At 39.7% G+C, this 24,879-nt stretch overlaps 1 protein-coding gene and 1 non-coding gene across 4 annotated transcripts in view; both read left to right on the top strand.

The window, feature by feature from the left end:
* Positions 1 to 24,879, top strand: part of RIN2 (Ras and Rab interactor 2) — a 236,935-nt gene that overhangs the window by 115,386 nt on the left and 96,670 nt on the right. For 2 of the 3 annotated variants that reach the window (XM_036751603.1, XM_036751604.1), the window contains one exon: positions 9,955 to 10,047. In XM_036751603.1, coding sequence (XP_036607498.1) covers positions 9,991 to 10,047 — 57 coding nt within the window. In that variant the 5' untranslated portion in view covers positions 9,955 to 9,990. Of the gene's footprint in view, positions 1 to 7,288; positions 7,356 to 9,954; positions 10,048 to 24,879 lie in introns of those variants that run through there. The other variant, XM_036751605.1, reaches the window with a different exon arrangement.
* LOC118845232 lies at positions 11,382 to 11,488 on the top strand. Its single transcript, XR_005010090.1, has one exon. It is a non-coding gene; the product is annotated as a U6 spliceosomal RNA (small nuclear RNA).

Here is a 24,879-nt window from a genome sequence, read left to right on the forward strand (position 1 = left end):
TTTGACCTCTCCTAGATGATATTATATCTTTTTTTTTACATCACCTTCCTTTCTTCATATATCTCTGTCCTTTCCCCTGCCCATCAAACTGTTTTTGCAATAAAGAATAAAAAAGAAAGGATGGGGGAGGAAAGCAGTTCAGCAAACTAAACAGTGCATCACCCAAGTCTCGTATATGCAATGTTCTACACTCCCAGAGTTCCCTACTTTTTTGTCTTGCTTTGTGTCTCTAGTACTCAGCACACTGCCTAGCACATAGTAACTCTTTTTGACTTGTTGACTAACAGATTTCAAAGGAAGAAGGGAGATAAACTTTCTCATCTCTTCTTCAGGGCCAAGTTTCAACACGTATCTCTTACATCATTGCTAGGTCTAAGGCACCATGTTAGGTAGTAGGAGTACAAATACAAAGAGGAGAGAGTATTTCTCCTTAAGGACCTTAAGGTCTGTTGGGGAGTAAAGACATATACACATAAAGAAAATCCAAAAATATATACAGAAGTTTGAGTTGGGGAGAGGCAGAGAAAGCACAAGCAACTGGGAGATTAGGAGAAGCCTCTTCTAGAAGGTGGTATCTGGGTCTGTGTCTTAGCCTACCTAGCTTCCTTCAAAGCTCCTGGGAAGTGCTCCCTCCTATAAGAGGCCTGTCCTGATTCCCTCCAGATTCTAGTGCCTTCTTCCCAATTACTTTGCATTTACTTTTTATATACATATTGTTTCCTCCCGTAGGAGACACTTCATAAATATTCCTATCTTTGGAATGTTACCTTTGTGGCCCCGTCTCTGATGCTGCCCCCAGCCTGATGACGCTGTCATCTCCTGACACCTAAGAATAGCCTGCTGGTTGGTCATCCAGCCACTAGTCTTTCTTATCTCCAGTCCATCCTCCACTTAGCTTTCAACTTGATCTTCCTAAAGCCCAAGTCTCATGCATGTCTCAGCCCTCTACCTCCATTCAGTAACTTCTAGTAGCTCCCCATTCCCTCTAATATTAAATATAAAACCCTCAGTTTGGCTTTTAAAACCCTTCACAACCTGGCTCCTTCCTATCTCTCCAGTCTTCTTACTCTCCCTGACATGCTTTGTCATCCAGTGACACTATGGTCTCCTTCATGTTTCTCACACAAGACACTCCATCTCTCAGCTCAGGGCACTTGCTTTCCACAGCTGTCACTGGCTGTCTCCACAGCTGGAATTATCACCTTCTGGCCTCTCTGACTTCCTTCAAGTGTCAGCTAAAGCCCCACCTCCTGAAAGAAGTCTTCCTTAATCTTTGTGCCTTCCCTCTGAGATAACCTCTAATTTATCCTGTATTTAATATTGTTACCTCCATTAGACTGGGAACTCCTTGAGACCAGAGACTATCGCTTGCCTTTCTTTATATCCCCAGTGCTTAGCACAGTACCTAGCACATAGGAGCCTAAAAAATGTTTGTTGACTTGTTGCATGAATTTTGAATGAATTAAGTATTTAAGATTTATATGGGCATGATCTACATGGAAAGTATGAAAATTTTAACAGAAAACAGCCAATCTCTATCCCAGAGCTTAGCACAGTACTTGACACATTGTAAGCTTTTAATAAATGTTTGTTGACTGACTGACTGACTGACTTCTACAGAAGGTGAGTTTGTCGCTTTATCGTTATAACACCACTATGTGTAGTGGTGGCTTGAGGTGTCTGAACCTTCTGATCCTCTTTGAAATAAAGATGCTAAGTCACTTGGAAAATGTGGTATTTCTTGTATTCTACCTGCTGTGGGTCATTTCATTACTCCTAGGGGAAAAAAAGATAGGATAGTAGAAAGGGCATTGAACTAGAAATCAAAAGGCCTAGGTTATGGTCCTGATTCTACCACTTGCTTGCTGTGTGATAGGCTGCTTCATAAGCCACTCTGTTTCTCCAGTATTCTTTATTTCCTCATCTGTAAAACAAGGAGGTTGCATTACGCGATACCTTTTGTCCTTTGTAATTCTACAATTCTATTTGACAGTGATATTAAAGTATAAGAGGGAAGTATAATATATATATACATACACATATATGTGTGCATATATGATTTATATTGTGTTTTAAGGTTTACAAAATGGTTTACAGATAGTATCACATTTTATCCTCACATCAACCTTTGGGGATAGGTACTATTTTACAAACAAGGAAACCAAGGCAAGTAGATTCTATGTTGTTTGCTCAAGGCCATACAGCTAGTAAGTATCCAAGGCTGGATTTTGTCTTTTTGACTCAAGATCTAGAGCTCAATACACTAAAGCCACTTAGATGCTATGAACACACACACACACACACACACACACACCAGGGAAGGGTGTGTTCTTGGCACTTCTAGCTCATATTCTAGACATTTCTAGCTATAAAGCTATTTACAGGTTCTCATTTTATCTCCTACATAAATATGTCTTGCAGGTTTGTATGTGGCCCATCTAGTCCAACCTTCTTATTTTACAGTGGAAGAACTGGGGCCCAAAGAGATAAAATAATTTGCTTGTGGTCTCACAGGTAATAAGTAGCAGAACCAGCATTTGAACTCAGATGCTTTGACTCCAGATCCGGAACCTTTCCCACTCAACCACGGTGCCTCCTGGCCCATAGTATCTTCCCTGACAGTCTTACTCATTCCCACAATGATAACTATCATCTCTATGAATCAGTCCTAAATCTATTTCCAAACTCCTACAGGATACTTCCACATGATTGTTCCACTAGTTCCTCAAATACAGCAGATCCAAAACTGTTCCTCTTCACCCAAAATTTGTTCCCCTTTCACTTGTGAGGAGTTCGTATCTCTAAAGTATTGATGTTATCCTGGACTCTCCCTTTTTTCCTTGTCTTTCATATATAGAACTGATGGCAACTCCTGTCAGTCCTGAACTTCCATCTGTTCCCTCCTCTCTACCACTGCCACCACCCTGGTGCAGTCTCTAATTAACACATGCCTGGCCTATCATCCATAGTACTACATATATCAGAAATTAAATTTTTTAATGGTTTCATGCATCTCTCCTCTTTTCCCTGCAGTCCATCCTTTGTACTGTTGCTAGATTATTCTTTCTTAAGCTTATATCTAGTCATGCTAACTTGCTCAAATCTTTAGTGGCTGCCTGTTGCTTATTAAGTGAAGTTCAGACTTCTCTTCCTGGTATTCGAGGCACTGCACACCTGGGCAACACCCTGCTTCTGCATTCTCATCTTTTTAATTTACAGTTCAGTCAAAATGGACTTTTTTTGGATTGCCTAGACATGTCCAGGGCTCTCCTGCCTTTAAAATTTTGCTTACTTAGTTCTCTACACCTGGAATGTCCTCCTTCCCCCTCAATGCCTGTTTTCCCATCCTCCTACCCTCATGCATTGTCTTTTCCTAATGCCTCCTGTTGGCAATGGGCTTTCCCTTCAGACATGGCACTTTTCTCCACATCCGTATTATATACTGTATCATACTTTCCATTATAGTTATCTGTATTTGCTTCCTTTGATGCAGCTAAACCAGTTTTTATTAAGTGCCTACTTATGTGCCACTGTGGCACTGTGCTGGGTGCTGAGAATACAAGGACAAAAAATTAAAATGGTCCCCATCAGGATAGGGACTATGTCTTATCTAAATTTTGCATCTCCTTAGAGCCTAGCACAGCGCCCTCTGTGTAACAGCGGCTTGATAAATTCCCACGAGAAGGAAGGGAGTGAACTACTAGTAGCCATGTTCCATATCGTATCACCACCCCCTTGTCAGAAATATTGCACTGGAGCTGTTACCCCTTTGCCAGACTATCAACAATTGCCTCAGAGATGCCTGGGGGGGTAGGAGGATAAAGAGAGAAGCAGAAACATTTGGGAGCAAGTGAAATGTGACAGCTAGAGAGCTGTATACCAGAGAATATCCTGACCGTTGTTGTCATTGTGCAGTTACTTCATTCTAATAGGCTACAACCAAGCCCATTGCAAAGTCCCAGAAGTGCTCTGCAGCACCCCTGAGCTGAGCCCCTGATAAGAAGATGGGAGGGTTGGCATTAATCCAAAGAGCCTTTGAGCCCCCCCAGTGATAATTCCTCTGAGAGTCATTCTGCTGGTCATGGCCATATTCCGTCCTATGTATGGATGCACATTGTTCCTGTGTACCTAACTCCCTCCTCATTCAAAGAAGGAACCAAAACACAGAATGTTTTAGTGAATACTGTTGCCCTCCTAGAGTAAACACTGTAGTATTACTGTTTGCATCATACTGTTAGGACAACTGAGACATTAAGAATGTAGGAGAAATATTCACAGACCCAGTGAGATAACAGTGGAGCTGAGAAAGAAGTCTTTTAATCTTGTCTTTTAGTTATCTGTCAAATAATGTTTTTATCCAAGTTTCTGTACAAGTTTTGAATTTAGCTTCAAACTTTCTTTTAAAAACAAAAGAAATGGAAAAAAAAGAAAAAGATGTTGAGCCATTTGCAGATAGACAGGATTTTTTTTACACATTCACATAACTTGAATCATAACTGGAATGTTCAGCTTGAGCCTGGAATGAATTTTTCTGTCCAAATTGTACAATCCATGGTTATAGGAAGATAATCACAGAAACATTCACAGACCCTTAACTGTGTCTGTGCAAAGAACAGGCACTTAAAGCGTTTCCTAGCTTGCTTTGCCTCACTTAATAAAATCCTAAACTTTCAAATCATAAGCATTCGGGGGGTGAAAGGGGAAAATGTGTGCATGCTGTGCTGCTCAGGCTGTTTATAGGAACAGATGGAGAAAGAAGATGTTCATTTCCCAGACTTGGTTCTGATATGACAGCCTGAGTAAATTGCTCTCTTCTGTTCCATCGACCTCGGACAGACAATATTTGTAATTGTATTTACACATTACCTTTGTCTCAGGAAGTCACTATATAAGGGCCTTCAGTATCAATTTACTTTATTAAAAGGGGAGGTTGGAAATAAGCCATTGCATTATGATCAAGGAAAACCGACAATGTGGGTGAAGCCTATTATATCTTATATGGGGGTGTGCTTAAGGTTGGTAGAAATGAAAATAGAAGGCTTTGTAGCAAAAAGTGAAGGGCTGTTGAAAGTGATTAGAAAATTCTTTAGATGGAGCTTCTTAACCGTTAAACCAGTAATAGCTTGCATTTGTATGGATAGCCTTTATAAGATTTGGAAAACACTTTACAAACATTAATTTAATCAACCAGTAAATCTTTGTTAAACACCCGCTATGAGCCAGGTGCTGTGCTAAATGCTGGGGATACAGAAAGATGCAAAAGACATTGCCTGTCCTCAAGTTACTTACAGTCTTAACCCTGGGAAGTAGGTGCTATCATTGTCCCCCCATCTTACAGTTTAACAAACTGAGGAAGTCAGAGGTTAAATGACTTGCATAGGTTCACACAACTAGTAGGTGTCTGAGGCCAAATTTGAGCTCAGGTTTCTGACTCTCAGGTCCAGCATCCCCTGCATCAAATTACATTCAAATTAAATAGGGATGGGACCTGTAAGCTGTTGTTTTTAATATAATTTGAGCCATCACCTTTATTTGATTTTGTATTTTTAAGCTGCAACAAATTGTAGGTAAAGGATGAAGTTTGAAAAATTGAAAAAGAAAAGATAGGGAAGCACCTTAATTTGACTCAGAACTTCCATGGCATTTTGCTCCGTATGCTTTCAGTGTTGGTGGGCAGTCAGCCAAGGAGAGAGAAAAATGGAGAGATTCCAGTGTTTTAACCTTAGACCATTTCACGGTCTGTTGATTTGTGTGAACTAGAAATTCAGGAACTCAGAGTTCCAATCCCTGCCTGTCCACGACTTGCTGGGTACCCTCAGGCATAGCACTTAACCTTGGCTCACTTCCTGACTTTGCCTTACTCAAAAAAGAATAAGCCAAGGGACCCTCAGTGAAGTGGGGAGTTTGATCACGGTGTGGTTTTTTTTTTTTACATAGTTTAAGGAACCAGTCAGTGTTTTGCATCCTAGGTGTATTTTATCACTCCGTCCGTAGAGATAGCTTGGTTTGCCAGAGAGAGAAGATATTGTGGGACTATTGAATGAATGGCTAGGGTGGCAAATGCATTCTTCCTCTCTTGGTCCTTAGGATCAGAGCAGATCAGCAAGATCAGTTTAGGTTACTTCAGTAGCCTGATTGGAAGTGACATGGCAGCTTTTTGGTGTCTTTTAGCTCTGGTTAAGATTTTTTGCTAATGCCTAGCATCTAGAAAAATCTTTTGAATGCCTCATGTTCCATATTCAAGAACTAGTGGTACCCTTCAAAGAAAATTAAGGGAAAAAGAAAGGTAAAATGCTGTTATCAGTGGGGAGAGTTGGCACAGGAACTCCCAACGTGCTACATTTTTATTCTTGATTCTAGCACGTTATTGGATGATCCTCAAATGAAAGTTCTAGGAGAAAGTATTTGGGGCCACTGGTGGAAGGGAGAAGAATCTGAGATCTTTTAAAATTAAGTCCCTGTTAATGATTGATCCAAAACATAGTAGCTTGAGGTTTCTGGTAAGAATTTCACTTTTAACAGTCTAGTCCTCCTTAAAAACCTCTCCATTCCAAATCCTGAATTTTAACAGCTAATGCCACATTTTTTTTAAAAGGGTGGGGGGGGGGAGGAATTTGTTTTCACTGTGACCTGATCTCCCTTAAATTCTACTGAGCTTGACTCTTGTTTCACTAGGGATTCACCTTGTTGCTCTAAAATCAGAGGCCTTTTTTTTTTTTTAATTTCCTCCTCCTTTATAGCTGGGATCAGGTTTTTTTTAGTTGAGTTTATCAGATATTTATTACCTACTATCTAAGAAGGCGATGTACTTAGATGCTTGGGACAAGCATGACCCCTGCTGTTATGGAGCTTAAAGCCTATTAAGAGAACAAAACACATTCACAGATAATTTCCTCATCCAGCTCCAGCTTACCTTCATATACTTATTTCTTTTCACATTGCTTCCATTCTCATGCATCTGTGACTAAAGAGATGCCCTTAAAAACAGGAAGACCAGTTTTCAGGTCCTGCCTCTGACGGACTCATCCTGGTGGTGTGATCCTGGACAAGTCACTTGGACAATCAGTGCTGTAGGCACTCTTTGAGATTATAAATTTCAGAGAAGGCTCCAGCTTGCATTGATAGAGAGAATTTACTTCTCTGGGAGTTCCATCTCAGTGTAGTTCCAGTCCCTATCTTTATCTTCCTTTCTTCCTACTTGATTACACTTGACCTTTAATCTCCTGCTTCTGTGCCTAGGCAGGCTGTACTGTACCCCTTGCCTGAAGAACATTCCCCACACTGCACTTCCTTTTGTCTTTCAAGGGCCAACTCATGTGCCACCTCCTCCGGGAAGGCTTCTCCTGATCACTCTAGTAAGTTGGAGTTCTCTTCCTCATCATCTGATGATCTTGTATTTATTTTTGTTTATTTACTTGTATCCTCTAGTTTCTTGTGGGCAAATACTGTTACAATTTTGTTTTCATATACCCAGTGCTTGACACATAGATAATAATTAATAAATATAATTGCTAATGAATAATAATAAATACTTGTTGAATTAAATTGAACAAGACAGGATATGAGAGAGAAACTTCTAAGTTCAACATGTTTACCTGAGGCATGGTTTAACTTATGTGTTTATCTTTTAGTTATTTAATTAAAATCAGGTAAAAGATTTTACTTCTCGAATACAAACATAGCCCCATGACCAATAGGTGAATCAGCTTATGCCTCATCAAAAGGAGTTAGTAATTAAAAAAGTTATTTTTTTTAACAGACCTGAGAGACTTAGATCTAGAAGAGAAATGATTCCCTACCCCAGGCTTACTCATTGGTTACTTGGCTCTTTATAGGCCTAAATTGAGTAGCACTCGAATGTCTGCAGGGGAAAAAAAAAAATTAGAGGCAGCCAGCTTGGTTGGAATGAGTATATACTCTTTACTGATGTGCCTCTGTGTGTCAATGGATAATTCCTTGCTACTGAAGGTTACTGGGTGGAACCTATCGTGCTCTAATCTTGAGCTACATTTTCTCTTTGGCATCTCTCCAGCATATGGACTCCCTCGATTAAATGATGAACTTCAAAGGGTTCAGAGTTTAGTCTTGTTTCAGATGTTGAGTTGAATAATCTGAACCTCTGGAGTCAGCAAAATTGGACTGGAAATCTAAACGAGTTTTCTCAGGAGGTTTTTGGAACTTTGGCTTTTATCCCAGCTGTATCACCGAGTGGAAAGAAATACAGAACGACATTTCAGAACTTTTAAAGAAACTCAGTTAGTTTACTAAAAATGGGTGAAAGTTCAGGAAGGATGGATGGGTGGATTCTATTTATTTCCGTAATGGGAGTTCACCTATCATCTCATAACTACAAATGAAAATGGACATGTCAATAGCAGGGGGCAGATACCCCAACAAGTCATCCATGCTGACTGATCTCTCACTCTCGAGACAGTCTTCTATTAACTTTATTTCTGCTTTTATGTGCTTTGGAACATCTTAACTCTGCCTTCATCATCTTTTTTGTCCTGCCTGGCTCTCCTTAACACTGCCAGTAATGGAAACAAAGCTGTTCCAAACCCTTTTAGTCAACTGGTAATGCAGCTGGTCCTGCCTTTGAAAGCCCCTTTTCCCACTACAGCTGGGACACTTTTAACTTAAAAGGGTTTTAGTTTGTATTATATTTAGGGTCTCTCCACTGTGCTCATCAGGACTCAAATGGATTCACTCAGATTGCACATAGTGACTCAACTTGGATAGGCAATGGGGCAATGATACTTTTGTCATTAATAAAAGTGATACTCATCATTTTTTATCATTATCATGATTCACTGCTGCATTTCATTGGAAAAAGTGAATTGGGGGAAAAAAAGTGATTCCAGTTTCAAAGAAAATATACATGGGTGAGGGAAAACATGTGTTTTACTGTGTGTATCCGTGTTTGTGTATTTGTTAGGAAGGAAAACTGAGAGCTTTTTGAAAACTAAACTGGTGACATGGTTAGAAGAATTCTAAACCAGAATTGCTGAAGTCATGTTGTTCAGAGATGTATGGTTGTCCTACCTGTAAATTTACTTTGGGCTGTGTGATGGGTTATGAAAAGCTCTTGGAGAAGGGCCTGGGTTCAAATCCTGCAGTTATACTTGAGTTGCTTTGGGCAAGTCTTGAAGCCTCACTTTCCTCATCTGTAAAATAAAGAGTTTGGACTTCATGACCCCTAGCATCTGTCCCTTCTAATCCTAAATCTAAGATTCCCCCCCTACACTTTCGTGAGAACTTTGGTTTTCCTCCTGGTTTGCCATTAAGGCTCTTTGCATGAAGCTCCACATACTTGCTGGTAAATGAAAACAGTTTATTACTTCAGTATAGGATCACATTTCACTTAAATCTCTCAAGTTTTGAACAGAAAATAAAGATATTTTCTTTCCAAGTTGAGGACTTTGCTGGAGTTCAGGGCTAAGTAGAGTTAATGATTGTCAAATTAAAATCAAGTAGGCCCTTCCCCCCACTCTAGGTATACAGTGCCATTCATTCTTTAGCCTTTCCTCCCTTCAAATTAGTCCCATTAAATCTGTAATCTTTGGGAGCAGTCAATGGTGACATCTAACATTTGTCATATTTGTACTTTAGATGGAGGTCAAGCAAACAAACAAAGACATCATTATGTTTTGGCATTTTCTCCTTTTAAACAAGTACATTAAAAGTACTCTGAGACATATTGTGTCCATTGGAAAGTGGGGAGGAGGAGGAGTAGAGAGATGGGGAGCAGTCCTCAGTAGTTGTGCCTTTTGAAGCAGAATGGTTACAGGAAATAATAGACGAAAAGGATATGGAAGGGCTTTGGTGGGAAATAAATGGCACTGTGTTGTTGACGGAAGAAAGATCTTGGCAGAGCTGTTGTTGTGACTGTTCCTGTGGCTTAGAAAGGAATTTCCTACAGACTGGACTAACCATTAAAAATGTCTCTCCTCTTAGGAGTCCGAAGTGCGCAGAGGAACCTGCCTCGGGAGAATGGCCTCTTTGACAATGGCTGCCCGTTGTCAGGACAAGAGAGGAAGCTTCTTTAAGGTAAAGGGAAGCTTTGATTCAACTCACTCATTGCAGGCTGGTTCCCTTTGCTCTGTAAATGGAGGTCTGCATGCAGTCCCTGCCTGACTCCCAGCCACAAAAGGAATTCCCGGAGCTTTCTGCTGAGCTCAGTTCCTTCACACAGCTGCTGTTTGTTATCCTGCTTTACAGTAGTTTGGGATTTTTTATAATTTAATATATCAATACAAACATAACACACATGGCTGAGGCTGAAAGGGATGCTGCAATGTATATGACATTCTTTCTATGAAACTTTATTTGTAAACTGGTGACTTTCCCCCTCCCCCCACCCCCTGTGTTTGACAGTTTTATAAGGGAGTCTGTTTAAAATCTGGATTTCCTTCATATATGCCTGGGCAATGAGCAACTTACATATAGCTGTCCTTACATACCTAAAGATGTGGGCTACCCTCACTGGCAAGTATGGTGGCTCTGTCAAATTTCACTGCCAGTTTAATGAGATGAAAAACAAAATGGTTATTTAATGGGAGATTTTTGGATTTGTTTTTTAAGAATTGTGCAACAAAGAATTGTGCAAGGTGGATTTTTTTGTTTTTATTTTTTAAAACTTAAGATGCTCATTTAGACATGTCTAACCAGGAGTTCAGAATGAAGATATTTAGAAGAAATCTGTCATTAGTAGGTCTTGGCAATGACCTAATGATATCAGCTCATTAGAAGGCAATTCAGAAAGCTGTGGCTTGTGTTTTAATAACTGTTCTTTATTATGTTTGTCATCTTTGCTGAGAAAAAGAATCTCTCTTTAGTTATTATGCCTATCCTACATGTTATAATGCTCTGATGCCTCCTTTAGGTACCAATAATAACTTATATTTATATAGCCCTTTAAAGTTTGCAGAATTCTTTACATGCATTATGTTATTACAGTCTAAGAACATTCCTGTCAAGTAGACACTGTATTATTTCTCCAATTTATAGATGAGGAAACTGAATGTCAAAGAGGTTAAGTGATTAAGTGACATTATTTGGTCTTAAGAAGCCCAGAATGTTACTGATTTTTCTTCTATTTAGTTTCTTTTCAATCTAACTTTCACACCATTGCTATGAAATAGGTAAAATGGAAGTGTAGCATAGTCAGGACACAGAGTTGATCAGAGAGCTCTCCTGACCTGTCTTCCAGGTCTCTGCATTGCTCGCTTGGCCAAAGATACCTTATCTGACTATTAACACAACCAGGATCTTGCAATAAACCAAGGTCCCTAAACCCTGAAGGTTAACACAAGGATTTTACTAGCCAGTTACCGATTTGTACTGCACAGAGAGTAAATCTCTCTTTAAAAAATAAAATAAAGGTGCTTGCTTCGGCAGCACATATACTAAAATTGGAACGATACAGAGAAGATTAGCATGGCCCCTGCGCAAGGATGACACGCAAATTCGTGAAGCGTTCCATATTTTTTGTTTGAGGGGGGAATGATGAGGGCACAGTCTCTGGGAACCCCTTGAATCCTTGAACTCTCCTTGAATCTTCCCACTCGACCTGGCCTTGGCCTGAGGCTATAATCATTAAGCCCAAATGCCTACCTTGCCCAGTCCTCTATTATCCAGCTGTTTCCCACCCTTAATCCTGTTTCCCATCCTTAATCCTGATCAAAATATCTATACCCTAGCTCTGCTACCCCAGCCCTTGATGGGTTGTCATTTCCATATAGCCTTCAGCTATTTCCCCCACCCGGGAGTCTGACTTCATCCTTAAGTCCCTCCCTAGACCCCTCTTCTGGTCACCCCAGACCACCCCTCAATCCCTCCCACAACCTTTGTGTATATAATCTCCATCTTGCCTCCATGAGGTTGGTCAGAACCAATCTAGCTCAGATGGGTCTGGCCCTTTTTCCTTACAGGCGTCGCAAGGGGTGGGATCTCTTGGGGCAGGCTTATTTGGCTAACTCTTAATAAACTTTATCCTTTCCCTTGAAAAAAAGAAAAAAAAATAAAATAAAATAAAGCATACTTTATTGCTAACACACTGTCACTGTGCATTTGGCTCTGTTTACAAAGATGAAGTCAATTACTTTCTCAAAGTTAACTATCCTGTGAACTCACTATTTAATCCTCAAACAGTAAGTAGCTTTTATTCTTGGGTAATGGTTCCCAAAGTGTGGTCCAGGACCTCTAGAGGTCCCCAAGTCCCTTTTAAGGGGTCAATGAGGTCAAAGCTATTTTCATAATAATAATAATAATGTCTAATACAACAAATATTGATAGAGTATAAACCACATAAATAAAAGTTCTCAAGGGGATGCTTAATTTTCAAGAGTGTAAAATGGTCCTGAGGCCACAGTTTTGGGTTGTGAATAGACTCCAGGGTCAAAGTCATAAATGAAAAATTGTAGTTGTTGCTAAAATGTTTTGTCATGAAAGAAAAACCATGTTTTAGAACAGAGATATAAAACTGACCTATAGACCCCATGCCCATCCACCAGCGACACTCCCAAGTTGAACCAGATTAAAATATAATTAGTAACTGTTTAATAAAATAAATAAAAATACAACAAAACAGTGTTAAATTGTCATTTTCAACATCAATTTGTGGCTTGCAGGTTGATACCACTATTCTAGAATAGCCATGCCCTTTGTCAGAAGTGAATTTTTTAGTTATCATAATATTTTGATGCTTCTTCTATCTCTCATGCTGTGCAGGTGTGCTTTGATAAACTAATGATATCAATATATAAAATGTTTTCAGTTATGTTTTTGATTCAAGGGTGAATTAATTCCATAAGCTTTTTGATTATCTCTATCATTTATTTACACAGTCCATTTATCTCCTGCTTTAGGCAGTAAGGGTTTCTGATATTGTGTATCTCTGAAATCCAAAGATGATCATTTGAACCCTTCCCTATGTAGCATTTTTTTTCCCCGATGCTCCTATCAAATGCTATAAAGATTGATTTATGATCCAACTTCTCCTTTTCCCCTTCTTCCTGAGATAGTTGAAAGAATGAAGATACATAAAGGGCCAGGATTATGGAGATCCTATTACCTTCCCTTGGATAACTGACCATAGCTGTTGTTCAGGTAGAATAATACATTAAAAACTTTAAAACAGATGTGCACAATCTTACCCACTGACCATCAGTTTCTAGAAAGAATATTTCCTTTCCCCAAAAAGGGGTGGAGGACACTCCATACCAAAGAGTAGTTAGAGATAGGACTGGAAAGGGGAATTGGGGCCATATTGTGGAAGGATTTGAATGCCAGGTTAAGGAAGTTGGGTTTCAGCATGTAAGCAATAAGGAAATATTCACATGTTTTTGTAATATAAGTCTTTGGGACTTAATTATAAATTGTAGTTATGTAAGATATTGTCACGAAAGCAATTTCATAAGAAAATATAGTGTCCAGGGTGAGAAAAGACCAATATTTAGCGTCAGCTAAAATAAGTAACACACGAGAGTCATGGAACCAAGGGGCGGCCTCTAGCTTTAACTTTCCTTTACCTCCACCTTCCCACCAGCACACCACGTCCTTTCAGTTCTGCCTTGGAAATGTCTTTGGCATCTTTCCATTTTCACTGCCACCACTAGTATTACCCCATTCCCCTTACAACCTTGTCCTTGACTTTCTGGCCTTCTCTACTGAGAGCTCATCCTGGAGCTTCCCTAGGATTAGGGATTAAGCTTAACCCTTGTGGCCTGCTTGCTCTGGAATATTCCTGTGATAGACCTTCTCCCCTTGTCATACCAGTGAATTCTTCCTGCAGTTGGGGGTCAAGGTACAGTGTGTCCACAACTGTGACTGATTGGTCCAGTATGAGCCCAGAAGGCTCTACCACAGGTCAGGCACAAATAGTCCATCTGAACATTTGGGATGGAGATGTCTCTCACTTTGCACATCTCACATTTCCTTTGTGCTGCTGGGATTTTATTCTGCATAGCAGAGTGAATGAATGATGAATGAATGGATAAAAGTCAGAACAGGGAGGAGGTTGTGAGAAGAGGTACAAAAGCTCATCCAGGCCTTTTTCACAAACTAGAAAGCATCTCAGGGAATAAAGGAAGAGCAGTGACATTTGGTACCTACAAGGGACTCTTCATGCATTTAAATCAGCTCAGTGGCAGAATGATTAAGTGCTTTTCAACTTGAGCTAAGCTTACTGAATAGCATGAAATGGTATTGATATTCTTCATCAGGGCCTGGTTTGTACTCTGAAGCTCCTTTACTGGGCAGAAAGTTTTAGTTGTTCTGAACGGATGTCTGCGAGTGCTAGAGTTTAGCGGTCAGGAAGGGAGGTTTGGGCCTTCCTAAAATAAATTAGAAAAGAAATGGGGGAAAGAGCCTAAAACTCTAGGGTATGACTTTTGATGGAAAGAATCAACCTTGGGATTTGCTACAATAAGGGAACCCAAAATTTAGTTGGTGGAAAGCAGGGAATCCCTGGAATCATGTGCTATGGCCCAGTCTCATCACAGGAAAGTTGCAACGGAAGCCACGAACAGCTGTCAAAAGTGAAGTGGATGAAAGGTCCTTCTCTGACCCAGTAAAAGCAGTAGGGGACAGATGCATGAAACAGCCAGAAGGAGAAACATAAAAGATGGCTTGACACACTTGTGGTTGGGTGTATCCCAAGAACTGTGGGTTGGATTTTGGCTGCAGATGGAAAAATTCCTAATTGTATGAACCTGGAGAAATTTATCTTAGAATCAATAGCATCAGAACTTAAAAGCTGTAAAAGAGGCCTGTTACAGGTGAGGAAACAGCACCAAATCCACTGGACAGATAAGTTTAAGTTTACAAAATTGGTTTCTGACCTGACTTTTTTATAATGAGAAATTTACATTGTCCAAGTATGAGTTGTTTCTTTTTTTCCTTCCAGTCTGTACTTCTGATTTAATCAGCGTTGGGAATTCCTAGCACAGAAACTCCCCACACCGATTCAGATTGACAACTCATTTGTAACATACAGTGTAAGAGAATTTCCTGGTGTACGCTGATTGTCACATTGGACCACATTCCATGGTCACACTATTTGTTGGTATGTCTGAGACAGGACATGAACACAGGTCACCTTATCTTCAAAGTCACCTTTTCTCTTGCCTTTCTATCACCAAATTCTACTTCCAAGAATGAGGGCTCTTTAACTATACCAACACAAAAGGCTAGTTTTGTTTTTTTGTTGTTGGTTTTTTTTTGCTTTGGTTTTGATACCCTGTGTTTCTTTATTTCTGTTTTCTATGTTTCTGTTTTTGACTTTCACTTCCCTGGTCCATCCTGGAGAATTGGGCAGTCTTATGGACTCAAATTAGAACTCATTTACTTTTATGTTATCCAAATAGTTGGCTTTATCTGATCAGAGAGAAAGTATGCCTATATTGCCCCAAAACAACCCTCTTCTGCCTCACAATCCCGTAGTCTATTGGGAAATTTCTGAACTTCATAGTATCACAAGTAAACCAGGGTTATTTGAGGATTTGCTTAGGCAGCTGCAACAGCATCTCCATTTGGGAGCTGTTCTGGTTATTATAGGATGCTTAGATAACCAAAAGCACCACCATTTGGTTAAAAGCTTAATTATGCTTCAGTTAAATCATGGGGCTGCTAGAGGGTACCGTGGATAGAATGCTAGGCCTAGAGTTAGGAGGATTTCATGAGTTCAAATCTGGCTTTAGACACAACAGCTAAGTGACTCTGGCCAAGTCATTTAACCCTGTTTGCCTCAGTTTCCTCATCTGTAAAATGAGCTGGAGAAGGAAATGGCAAACCACTCTAGCAACTTTGCCAAGAAAACACCAAAAGAGGGTCACGGAGAATCAGACATGACTGAAAAACAGCTCAACAATAACAACTAAATTTTGAAAATATTTCTTAGTTGGATAATGAACATGGACCTACTTACCAACAAATGACAATGTAGATTTATAAAGTAGATAAATTAGCAGTGGGTGGGGTAATAATATACTTTATAGCCTATGGATCTCTTTAAGTGGCAAATCACTTCAAGATCTTTAAAATATGATCCAAATTACAAAAATTCAGGAAGTCATTTGTGGATGAGGAAGTATCCCTGTGTGAATGCCAGCTTCAGTCCATTTATGTTAGACCTAAGCAATCCCTAAAACTTGTTTGGAGCTCTTCAAGTTTTTCTTTGAAGAGGAATTAATTTCATTGTATAGATAGCTAACTCTCAACTACTCAGGCTACCAGGGAACAGACATAAAGAAGGGACTGAAATTCGTAGATAATATGAAAAACTTGTCTTTACTAACAGCTTCTCTTCCGTTCCTTTCCAAATCTTTACCCAGAGACGCCAAGGAGTGAAAGAGATTTGCTTGATTTTCAATTCTTTTTATTTCCTTTGTAGAAACTCTGAGCAATGCTCCAAAGAGAATACCTGCCAAAAGATCATACAGCTAAAGAATTTAAAGTTGGAAGGGACTTTAGACATCACCTAATAGAACTTTCCACCATAGGCAGGTATTCTTCCTGACATCTAGTCGTCTACCTTCCAAAATATTTTTCCTCATAAGAAACTCTATTTTTGGAAAGCTCAAATTGTTAAATTCTTCTGATGCTTGAGCCAAAAGCTGCCTCTATTTAAATTTTGCCCATTTCTCCAAATTCTACCCTTACGTAAAATGTCTGATCCCTTTTCCACATGGCTTGCCTGAAAATATTTAAAGACAAGAGGCAGCTGGGTGGTGGAGTAGTTAGAGTGTTGGAACTGGAGTCAGGAAGACCCAAGTTCAAATCTTCCCTCTAGCACACACTAGCTGTGTGACCCTGGGCACTTAACTTTTCAGCCTCAGTTTCTTCATTTGTAAAATGAGGGTAAGAATAGCACCTACCTCACAGGGTTGTTGATCAAATGAGATAATATGCATGGGGGGGGAATATTCATATACATATATATATATATATATATATTTATATATACATACATATTTAAAGACAGTCATCATAACTCCCATAAGTCTTCTCCTTCATACTCAATTCTTTCAGCATTTCATCAAATGGAATGGCTCTCCACTCCTCCTAGTCACTCCCTTTTTAATGATCTCTGCTTACCAATGTTATTTTGGAAATGAAACATCTAGAACTGAACATAGTACTCCTAAATTAGGACCATAAATGTCATTTAGCTGCCACCCAGAGAAATTTAGTGACTTATCCAAGGTCACACACTAGCAGTAGAGCCAGGATATGAACACAGTCTCCTAATTTCATACCTAATGAAGTGAATTCTTAGTCAAAAAAAAAAAAAACTGGAAAATTTCCAAGCAAGTTGTAGGGACTATTTAGGGCTGAGAGAAACAAATGGACTTGAACCAGATATTCCTACGTAGGTGCTTCCTCTTCGATAAAGTCCAGCCTTCTGTCCACTGTGACATGCTGCCCCTCATTGGCAAAAAGTTAATAACAGCACCCTTGGACTCTCACCTTCCTTGTTCTGGATTCCAAGCCTTGGAAACTACGTTTGCATTAGCTTTTCTGGTGGATCGCTTGCCTCCTAAGTAACTGTAACATAACTGAATTAGTGGTCTAAAAAGGGTTTTAATTTTTTTTTATATCTTGAAATATAAAGCTACAAGTTCTGAGTGATTTCATATATAGCAGCAGATGTTTTTGCCTTTTCCAGGTATTTTTGATGGACTTTTTTCCACCAAGTAAACTTTTATTGTATTTTCAAGGAATCATATGGCTAGGAGAGACCTTAAAGGTCATCAGGTAGTTAAATTCCCTCATTTTACAGATGAACATACTGAGACTTTTGAGACATTAGGTAGTGCGGTGGATAAAGCACCCAGCTTGGAGTCAGGAAGACGTGAGTTCAAATCCAGCCTCAAACACTCACTAGCTGTGTGACCCTTGGCAAGTCACTTAACCCTGTTTGCCTCAGTTTCCTCATCTGCGAAATGAACTGAAGGAAATGGCAAACTGCTCCAGTATCTTTGCCAAAAACACCCCAAAAAGGGATCATGAAGACAGCCACAACTGAAATGACTAAACAGCAACAAACGAAGGCTTGGAGAGGTTAAATAATTTGTCCAAAGTCACAGAGCTTTTTTGTAGCAGAACCAAGATGAGAACTCAGGTCTCCTGCCATTGCCTCACTGATGTTCAGTCAACAGTCATTTATTAAGTGCTTACTGTGTTCTAGGCTAAATGCTAAACACTGCAGATCCAAAGCCAAAATAGAACTGTCTCTGGTCTCCAGGAGCTTATGTTCTAACCCTGATGTTCTCACATTTCCTTTTCTTCTGTCTGGTTTCATAAAAACCACGTATCTGAATGAGTTCTCTGTTCATATCCCTTTCTTCAAATCTTCCTTAAACTTTTTATTTCCCCAGGCAGGGACCAGGCCTTATTTAAACTTTGTATTTCCCTAATCTTCAGCACAGAGCTCTGCATACAGTAAGTGTTTAATAAATGCTTGTTTCACTGAATGGGATTGTGATTTAATATTTCTTTTTGCCATTGCTCTAAGCTTATCAAGCATTGGCCATGTGTTCAGAATTCTGGGTGTATAGGAATGCCATGATGATTGAAAAAACAACTTTCAGTACCTTTTCCGAAAAGAAATAAGACGTCGTAACATTTTGGTAGTGTGTGCTAGCCTATCTTTGTTTCCTCTCTCCTATAGAATGTGTTAGAAGCAAAGACTTTGTAGTATAGAATTTCTTCAGTCATTTCAGTCATGTCCAACTCTTTGTGACTTCATTTGTAGTTTTCTTGGCAAAGATACTGAAGTGGTTTGCCATTTCTTTTTCTAGTCCATTTTACATTTGAGGAAACTGAGGAAAACAGGGTTAAGTGACTTGCCAAGGGTCACACAGCTAGTCTGAGGTCAGATTTGAACTTTCACAGATGACCCTTTGCTAATCTAGGCCCAGTGTATAGGAAATAGTCCAGTTTAGCTGGAACTTAGAATGTATAGATGGAAGTAATATGAGATAAGCCTGAAAAAGTAGTGAGGTACCTGGATTTAGGAGGCTTCGAATGCCAGGCAAAGGATGTGGTGAATTTTGTACAGTGGTCCATAGGAAGTTACGGGAAAAAAAAAATTGTTTTCAATCAGAGCAGTAACATGACCAGATAGAGCTATACTTAAAAGAACGGATTGGTGAGGGGAGAGATTAGAGGTTGGAAGACCTGTAAAGAAGCTGTTGCAGGAATATACAAGTCAGATGAGGTCGTGTGTGTTAAGTGCTTTAAAAAATCCTAAAGTGCCATATAAATGTCAACTGCAACTATGATTGATGATGATGATGTCTGTGTAAGTTTTATTGAAGGCCTTCCTATGTTGCTGTCAGTGGGGCTTTTTGAGTTTAGGTCTGGGATTCTCAGATACTAGGATTGGAACGGTTCCCATTCCTCTTGTAAGCCCACACATCTCTCTATGCTTGCAAAAATACCCGCTGTGTCAGGGTACAGAAAGAAGTGAGAGACCATCTGCTTTCAATACTTTTGTGTCTGTTTGCTTGTGTGTTGGTGCCTGTCTGAAACATGGCCGTTGTATAATGTCATGGGTGACAGTAGCGTTGCTAGCATTTAGCTTTGTCTTCTCCTTAGATAGTCACACCATCACAAAATAAAGCTCAGCTAGATGGAGATAATTTATTGTCACCACTGACAAACCTCTTTTGGGTACATGCTCAATGGAAGAAAAGTTTCCTAACAATGAAAATGATCCACTGTAGAATGGGCTGCCTTTCATTTGAGGTCTTCAAGGCAAGACTGAATGACTATTGTTGGGGACAGTTAGGAATGCGGTAGAAGGAAAGCTTAATCAGGTACAGGCCGCTCTCAGTAGCCTCTGAGGTCCCTTCCACCTCTGAGATCTTTTGATTCAGTGACACAGTGTACAAGAAGGACTCCGCTAGGTTATGGATTGAAATGATTCCTGCCCTTAGGAGGCTTTATTATAGTCATGGAGAAAGGCTATATATTTGAAAAAAAAAAAGTCAGTAACAAATATGGTACTGATAGTTAGTGTTATAAGTAGTCAGAGGAGGAAGTCATTACCAAAGGCTGAGCAGGGGTAGGAGATGAATGGAGGAAATAAGGCTTGAGCTACATCTTGAAAAAAAGGGTGAGATCAGAGAAACTCAATTAAAGTTAGGGAGGAAAATCAAGGAAGGAAAGCTGCTTCAACTCTGCCTATATTCTCCAGATCCCCAGGGATTTCCTGTCTACATCAGGCAGAGGGATACCACCTGTGCCCACTCTTCCCCAAGTAGAAAAACTGAGTCATTGACAAGTTATAAATCAGCAACAATTTATGGAGTGCCTATTATGTGCTCAGCACTGTGCCAACACAATGTAGAATAAAGAAGTCATCTAATGCAAGATATCTATTCTCAAAAATCTTAGGATCTAGTTGGGGAAATCAAACTAATACATGAAATAACTAAATAAATAGAAGACAAGGGGCAGCCTGGTGGTGCAGTGAGTAGAGCACCAGCCTTGGAGTCAGGAGGACCTGAGTTCAAATCCAGCCTCAGACACTTGACACACTATGTGACCTTGGGCAAGTCACTCAACCCCAATTGCCCGCCATTCCCCCCTCCATAAATAAATAAAGACAAAGGAATATAAGCATGTACTACATTATGTGGAAAATAGAGCTGGTAGGTACTAAAGGCTAAAGTGGTACAGTGGATAGAATACCAGGCCTGGAGTCAGGAAGACCTAAGTTCAAATATGGCCCCAGACACTTAAAAATTCTATCCAAGATCTCCAGAAGAAGAATGGGGCTCTTCCTTAGAGTTTTCAAACAAAAGCTGAATAACCACTTGTGATGGGCACAGGAAATTTTCATTAAGGGAAGGGCTCAATTAGATGACCTCCGTGTATCCCTCATCCCAACTCTAGCACTGGGACCCTGCTAACTGTACAACCTTAGGCAAGTCACTCAGACTCTGAGTTCATTGTCCTCCTCAGTAAAACTGTCATAACATACTCCCCACCTACATCGTAAGGTCATCGTGAAGATCAAATGAAATATTGTGTAGAAGGTACTTTGTCTCTCTAGAACATTCCATCAGTGGGCGCTGCCATTCTTGTTAGTACTCTGCCTGTAAGGTCCAGCTCAGGGTTATAAATTCGGGCCCCACCCTTTCCTCTTTGAAGTGAACTGACTCACCAGTGGCAACCCCAAGAACAACAACAGTAGTCATAGCTGACACATAGTGCTCTGGGGTGTACAGAGTACTTTAACTATATTATCTAGTACAGAAACACGGGAAGCTTTCCAGGCATAAAGCCCAGCAACCCTGTGAGCCAAAGGGAAAAAAAGGTTTGTGTTGGGTTATTATATGTTACATGGTGGAGCCTTAATGGCTAGAGTGGAAGGGCCATTGTTTTATGATTTGGGAGGTTGGGTTCTTGTCCCAGTTCTGTCTGTTTAGAAAGTGATGTTACCTTGGAAAAGTCACATCATTTCTCTGAATCACAGCTTCCTCACACGTATGAGGAGGGGGTTAGGCAAGATAAGGTTTAAGATTCCTTCTGTCTCCAGGATTTGTGGCTCTCTCTGTCTCTGTCTCTCTCTCTCTCTCTCTCTTTCTCTCGCTCTCTCTCTCACATACACACACACACACACACACACACACACACACACACACACACTCACTTTAGATAACCTGGATAGGAAAGAAAAGCAGTGGTCTGTAGCAAAGCTAAGAAGTTAAGAAATTTTTCATTCTATTCCCATCTTCAAGTCTCTTCCTATTGAATGGAAATAATACTTCACCAGCCAGGTTATGAACATCAATCAGTGAATGTTGATCCAGTGCTTTGAAAATTGTTTAAAACTCTTTGTAAGCCTTTAGTGTCATTATGACTGTCTGATGCAGTGTTGTTTCAGTATGTCTTCTGATCTTTTTTTTTCTATTGCACATCCTCTCTTTAATGTTAATTAACATATTAGACACACTAATCTACATCCTCAAATATATATGATGACATAGTTGGTCAGAGATCTTGAATAAATGAGGGAAGTGGAATTACCACCCCACCCCTTGCCTACATGACATCACCACTGGTCTCCTCATACCTATAGGAAAATTCAGAGACTTGAAGTGTGTGACTCTTCTGCCCCCTAACTATTGTTCAGGGGTAAATAACAAATGACTAGTAGTGTTTGTGTTTCAAAATTATATATGACTGTTAGCATAAAAAGCAAAAGAATAAGCAGAGCCAGAATTTTATCATCCTTTTAATAGGATAACAACTTGGCTCTAAGTTTAAAATTATAGTTTACTGTCTTTTTGCCCAAAGAGTCCATAAACCTGCTCCTGCCTCCTCCATTCTTTACCTACTGTTTGACTCTCCAGTGATTCATTTAAAAACTTGAGCGATGCTTTATAAGGAAGACTCGGCGATCCTGAAGGGTTCTAAAACAGTCTTCCACCTCAGGCCATTTCTTCATTCATCCATTCAACAAATATTTTTTAATTGTTACTATGAGAAAGGCACGGTGCTAAGCCACAGTAGAGCTACAAAGACGAATCAGTCATATATGTAACTAAGAAAAATGATAATTATAAAGATTAGAAATAGTAAATGCATAAAGTGAAGGAGAAATAATTTTTGAGGGTCCAGGAGAACCAGAGAACAATAAATGGAGGCGATTAATTTGAGCTGGGTCTTACAGATTCAGTAGGATGTTAATAGAAAAGAGGGAGGAGAGAATTCCAGATAGTTAGCATGGCTATTGTAGTTGTCACTAAAGTAGAGGTGGGAGCCTCCTTATGATCTGTGGTTGACCCCAAAAGGGGCAAGTGATTATTTAATCAGAGGGCAGGGAAATGGATAGAATCTCACCCTTCCTCCAACAGCAACAGTGACAGGTCTCCAAATATAACTACACTATCCCCTTCAACATTCCCCTACTGTGCCCAGTCTCACAGCTGCCCTGAGTCACTTTACCAGGCTTTGTTAGCCCCTTACAGCACTTATTACCTAATATAATCTAGATAGCTGAACAGTCAAATTTCCACACATCCAACCTTCCCCCACATACATGCACACCCACTACATGTGGGAGTGGGGGATGGGGGAATGACTCTGGGCTCTGAGACAGTGGCCATTAAGTAAGCTGCCTTCACACATGCATATACATATTTGTTGTTCAGTCATTTAAGTCATGTCCAACTCTTTGAGACCTTTTTGGGGGTTTTCTTGGCATAGATACTGAAGTGGTTTACCATTTCCTTCTCCATCTCATTTTACAGATGAGGAAATTGAGGTAAACAGAGTTAAGTGACTTGCCCAGGGTCACACAGCTAGTAAGTGTCTGAGACTAGATTTGAACTCAGGTCTTCCTTACTCCAGATCTACTGTAGCACTTCACTGCCCAAATACAGACATACACAGCTGCAATTTTAATTTTTTAGTGAGAAGATATAAGTAGCGCAGGATGAAGAGGCATGGTCTGGTTGAAATAACGTTATAATTTCCCCAAACTCACCTCTCTTTTGAACCTCCATATTCATGTGGAGCATACCATCCATCATCCTGCTAGTTCTCTACCTTGGCCTTCTCTATGATTTCTCACTTTCCTTCACCCCGCATTTTCAATCACTTGCTAGTAGATCTTTTACATCAAGGCTGTCCAACCTTAGGTTTTTATTGAAACAATAGACGATGTATTTTGATTTGCCATTTTAGTGAGAGCCCTGCATTAGCTTGGCTTCCTTTACTAAAGCATTTATGTAAATTTCTATGCCTGTAGATGGGTGCATAAAACGTACTGCTGCATGCGGCCCGCGGACCACATTTTGGACAACTCTGTTTTAGATTATACCTCCACAACATTTCTCAAATTGGTCCCTTTTTCTTTATTTACATACACACCACTCTGTTTCAGAAACTCATCCATCACCTTTTATCTGGACTATTGTAATAATCTTCTGTTTGGTCTCCCTGCCTCAAGCCTTTCCCCTTTCCAATCTAGCTGTCAAAGTAATTTTCCTAAAGCTCAGATCTGACCATGTCACTTCCCTATTCAATAAACTGCAAGGGCTCCCTGTGGACTCTAGGATCAAAAATTATTTCATCTTTATTTCATCATTTTGTAATTTATAATCTATATAATTATTACTATAATAGTAAATGCACATATTGGGGTTCATGAACAAAAGTATTTGTTGATGGGGTATATGATCAACAAAGTTGGGAGACCTATTTCTAAAATATATAGAGAACTGAGTCAGATTTCTAAGAATACAAGTCATTCCCCAATTGATAAATGGTCAAAGGATATAAAGAGGCAGTTTTCAGAGGAAGAAATCAAAGCTATCTATAGTCATATGAAAAAAATGCTCTTAATCACTATTGATTAGAGAAATGCAAATCAAAACAACTCTTAGGTACCACATCACACCTATCAGATTGGCTAACATGACAAAACAGGAAAATTAGGAGTGCTGGATGTGGGAAAATTGGAACACTAATTCATTGTTGGTAGAGTTGTGAACTGATCCAACTATTCTGGAAAGCAATTTGGAACTGTACTCAAAGGGCTATAAAAATTTGTATGCCCTTTGACCTAGCAATAATACTTCTAGGTCTGTATCCCAAAGAGATCATAAAAATGGAAAAGGGCCCACAAGTACAAAAATATTTATAGCAGCTCTTTTTGTGGTGGCCAAGAACTGGAAATTGAGGGGATGCCCATCAGTTGGGGAATGGCTGAGCAAGTTGTGGTATATGAATGTAATGGAATTGTGCTATTGTGCTATAAGAAATGATGAGCAGGTGAACTTCAGAAAAACCTGGAAAGACTTATATGAACTGATGATGCTGAGTGAAGCGAGCAGAACCAGGAGAACATTGTATACAGTAACA

The sequence above is a fragment of the Trichosurus vulpecula genome, chromosome 3 (assembly GCF_011100635.1).
Source record: "Trichosurus vulpecula isolate mTriVul1 chromosome 3, mTriVul1.pri, whole genome shotgun sequence".
Taxonomy (NCBI): Eukaryota; Metazoa; Chordata; class Mammalia; order Diprotodontia; family Phalangeridae; genus Trichosurus; species Trichosurus vulpecula.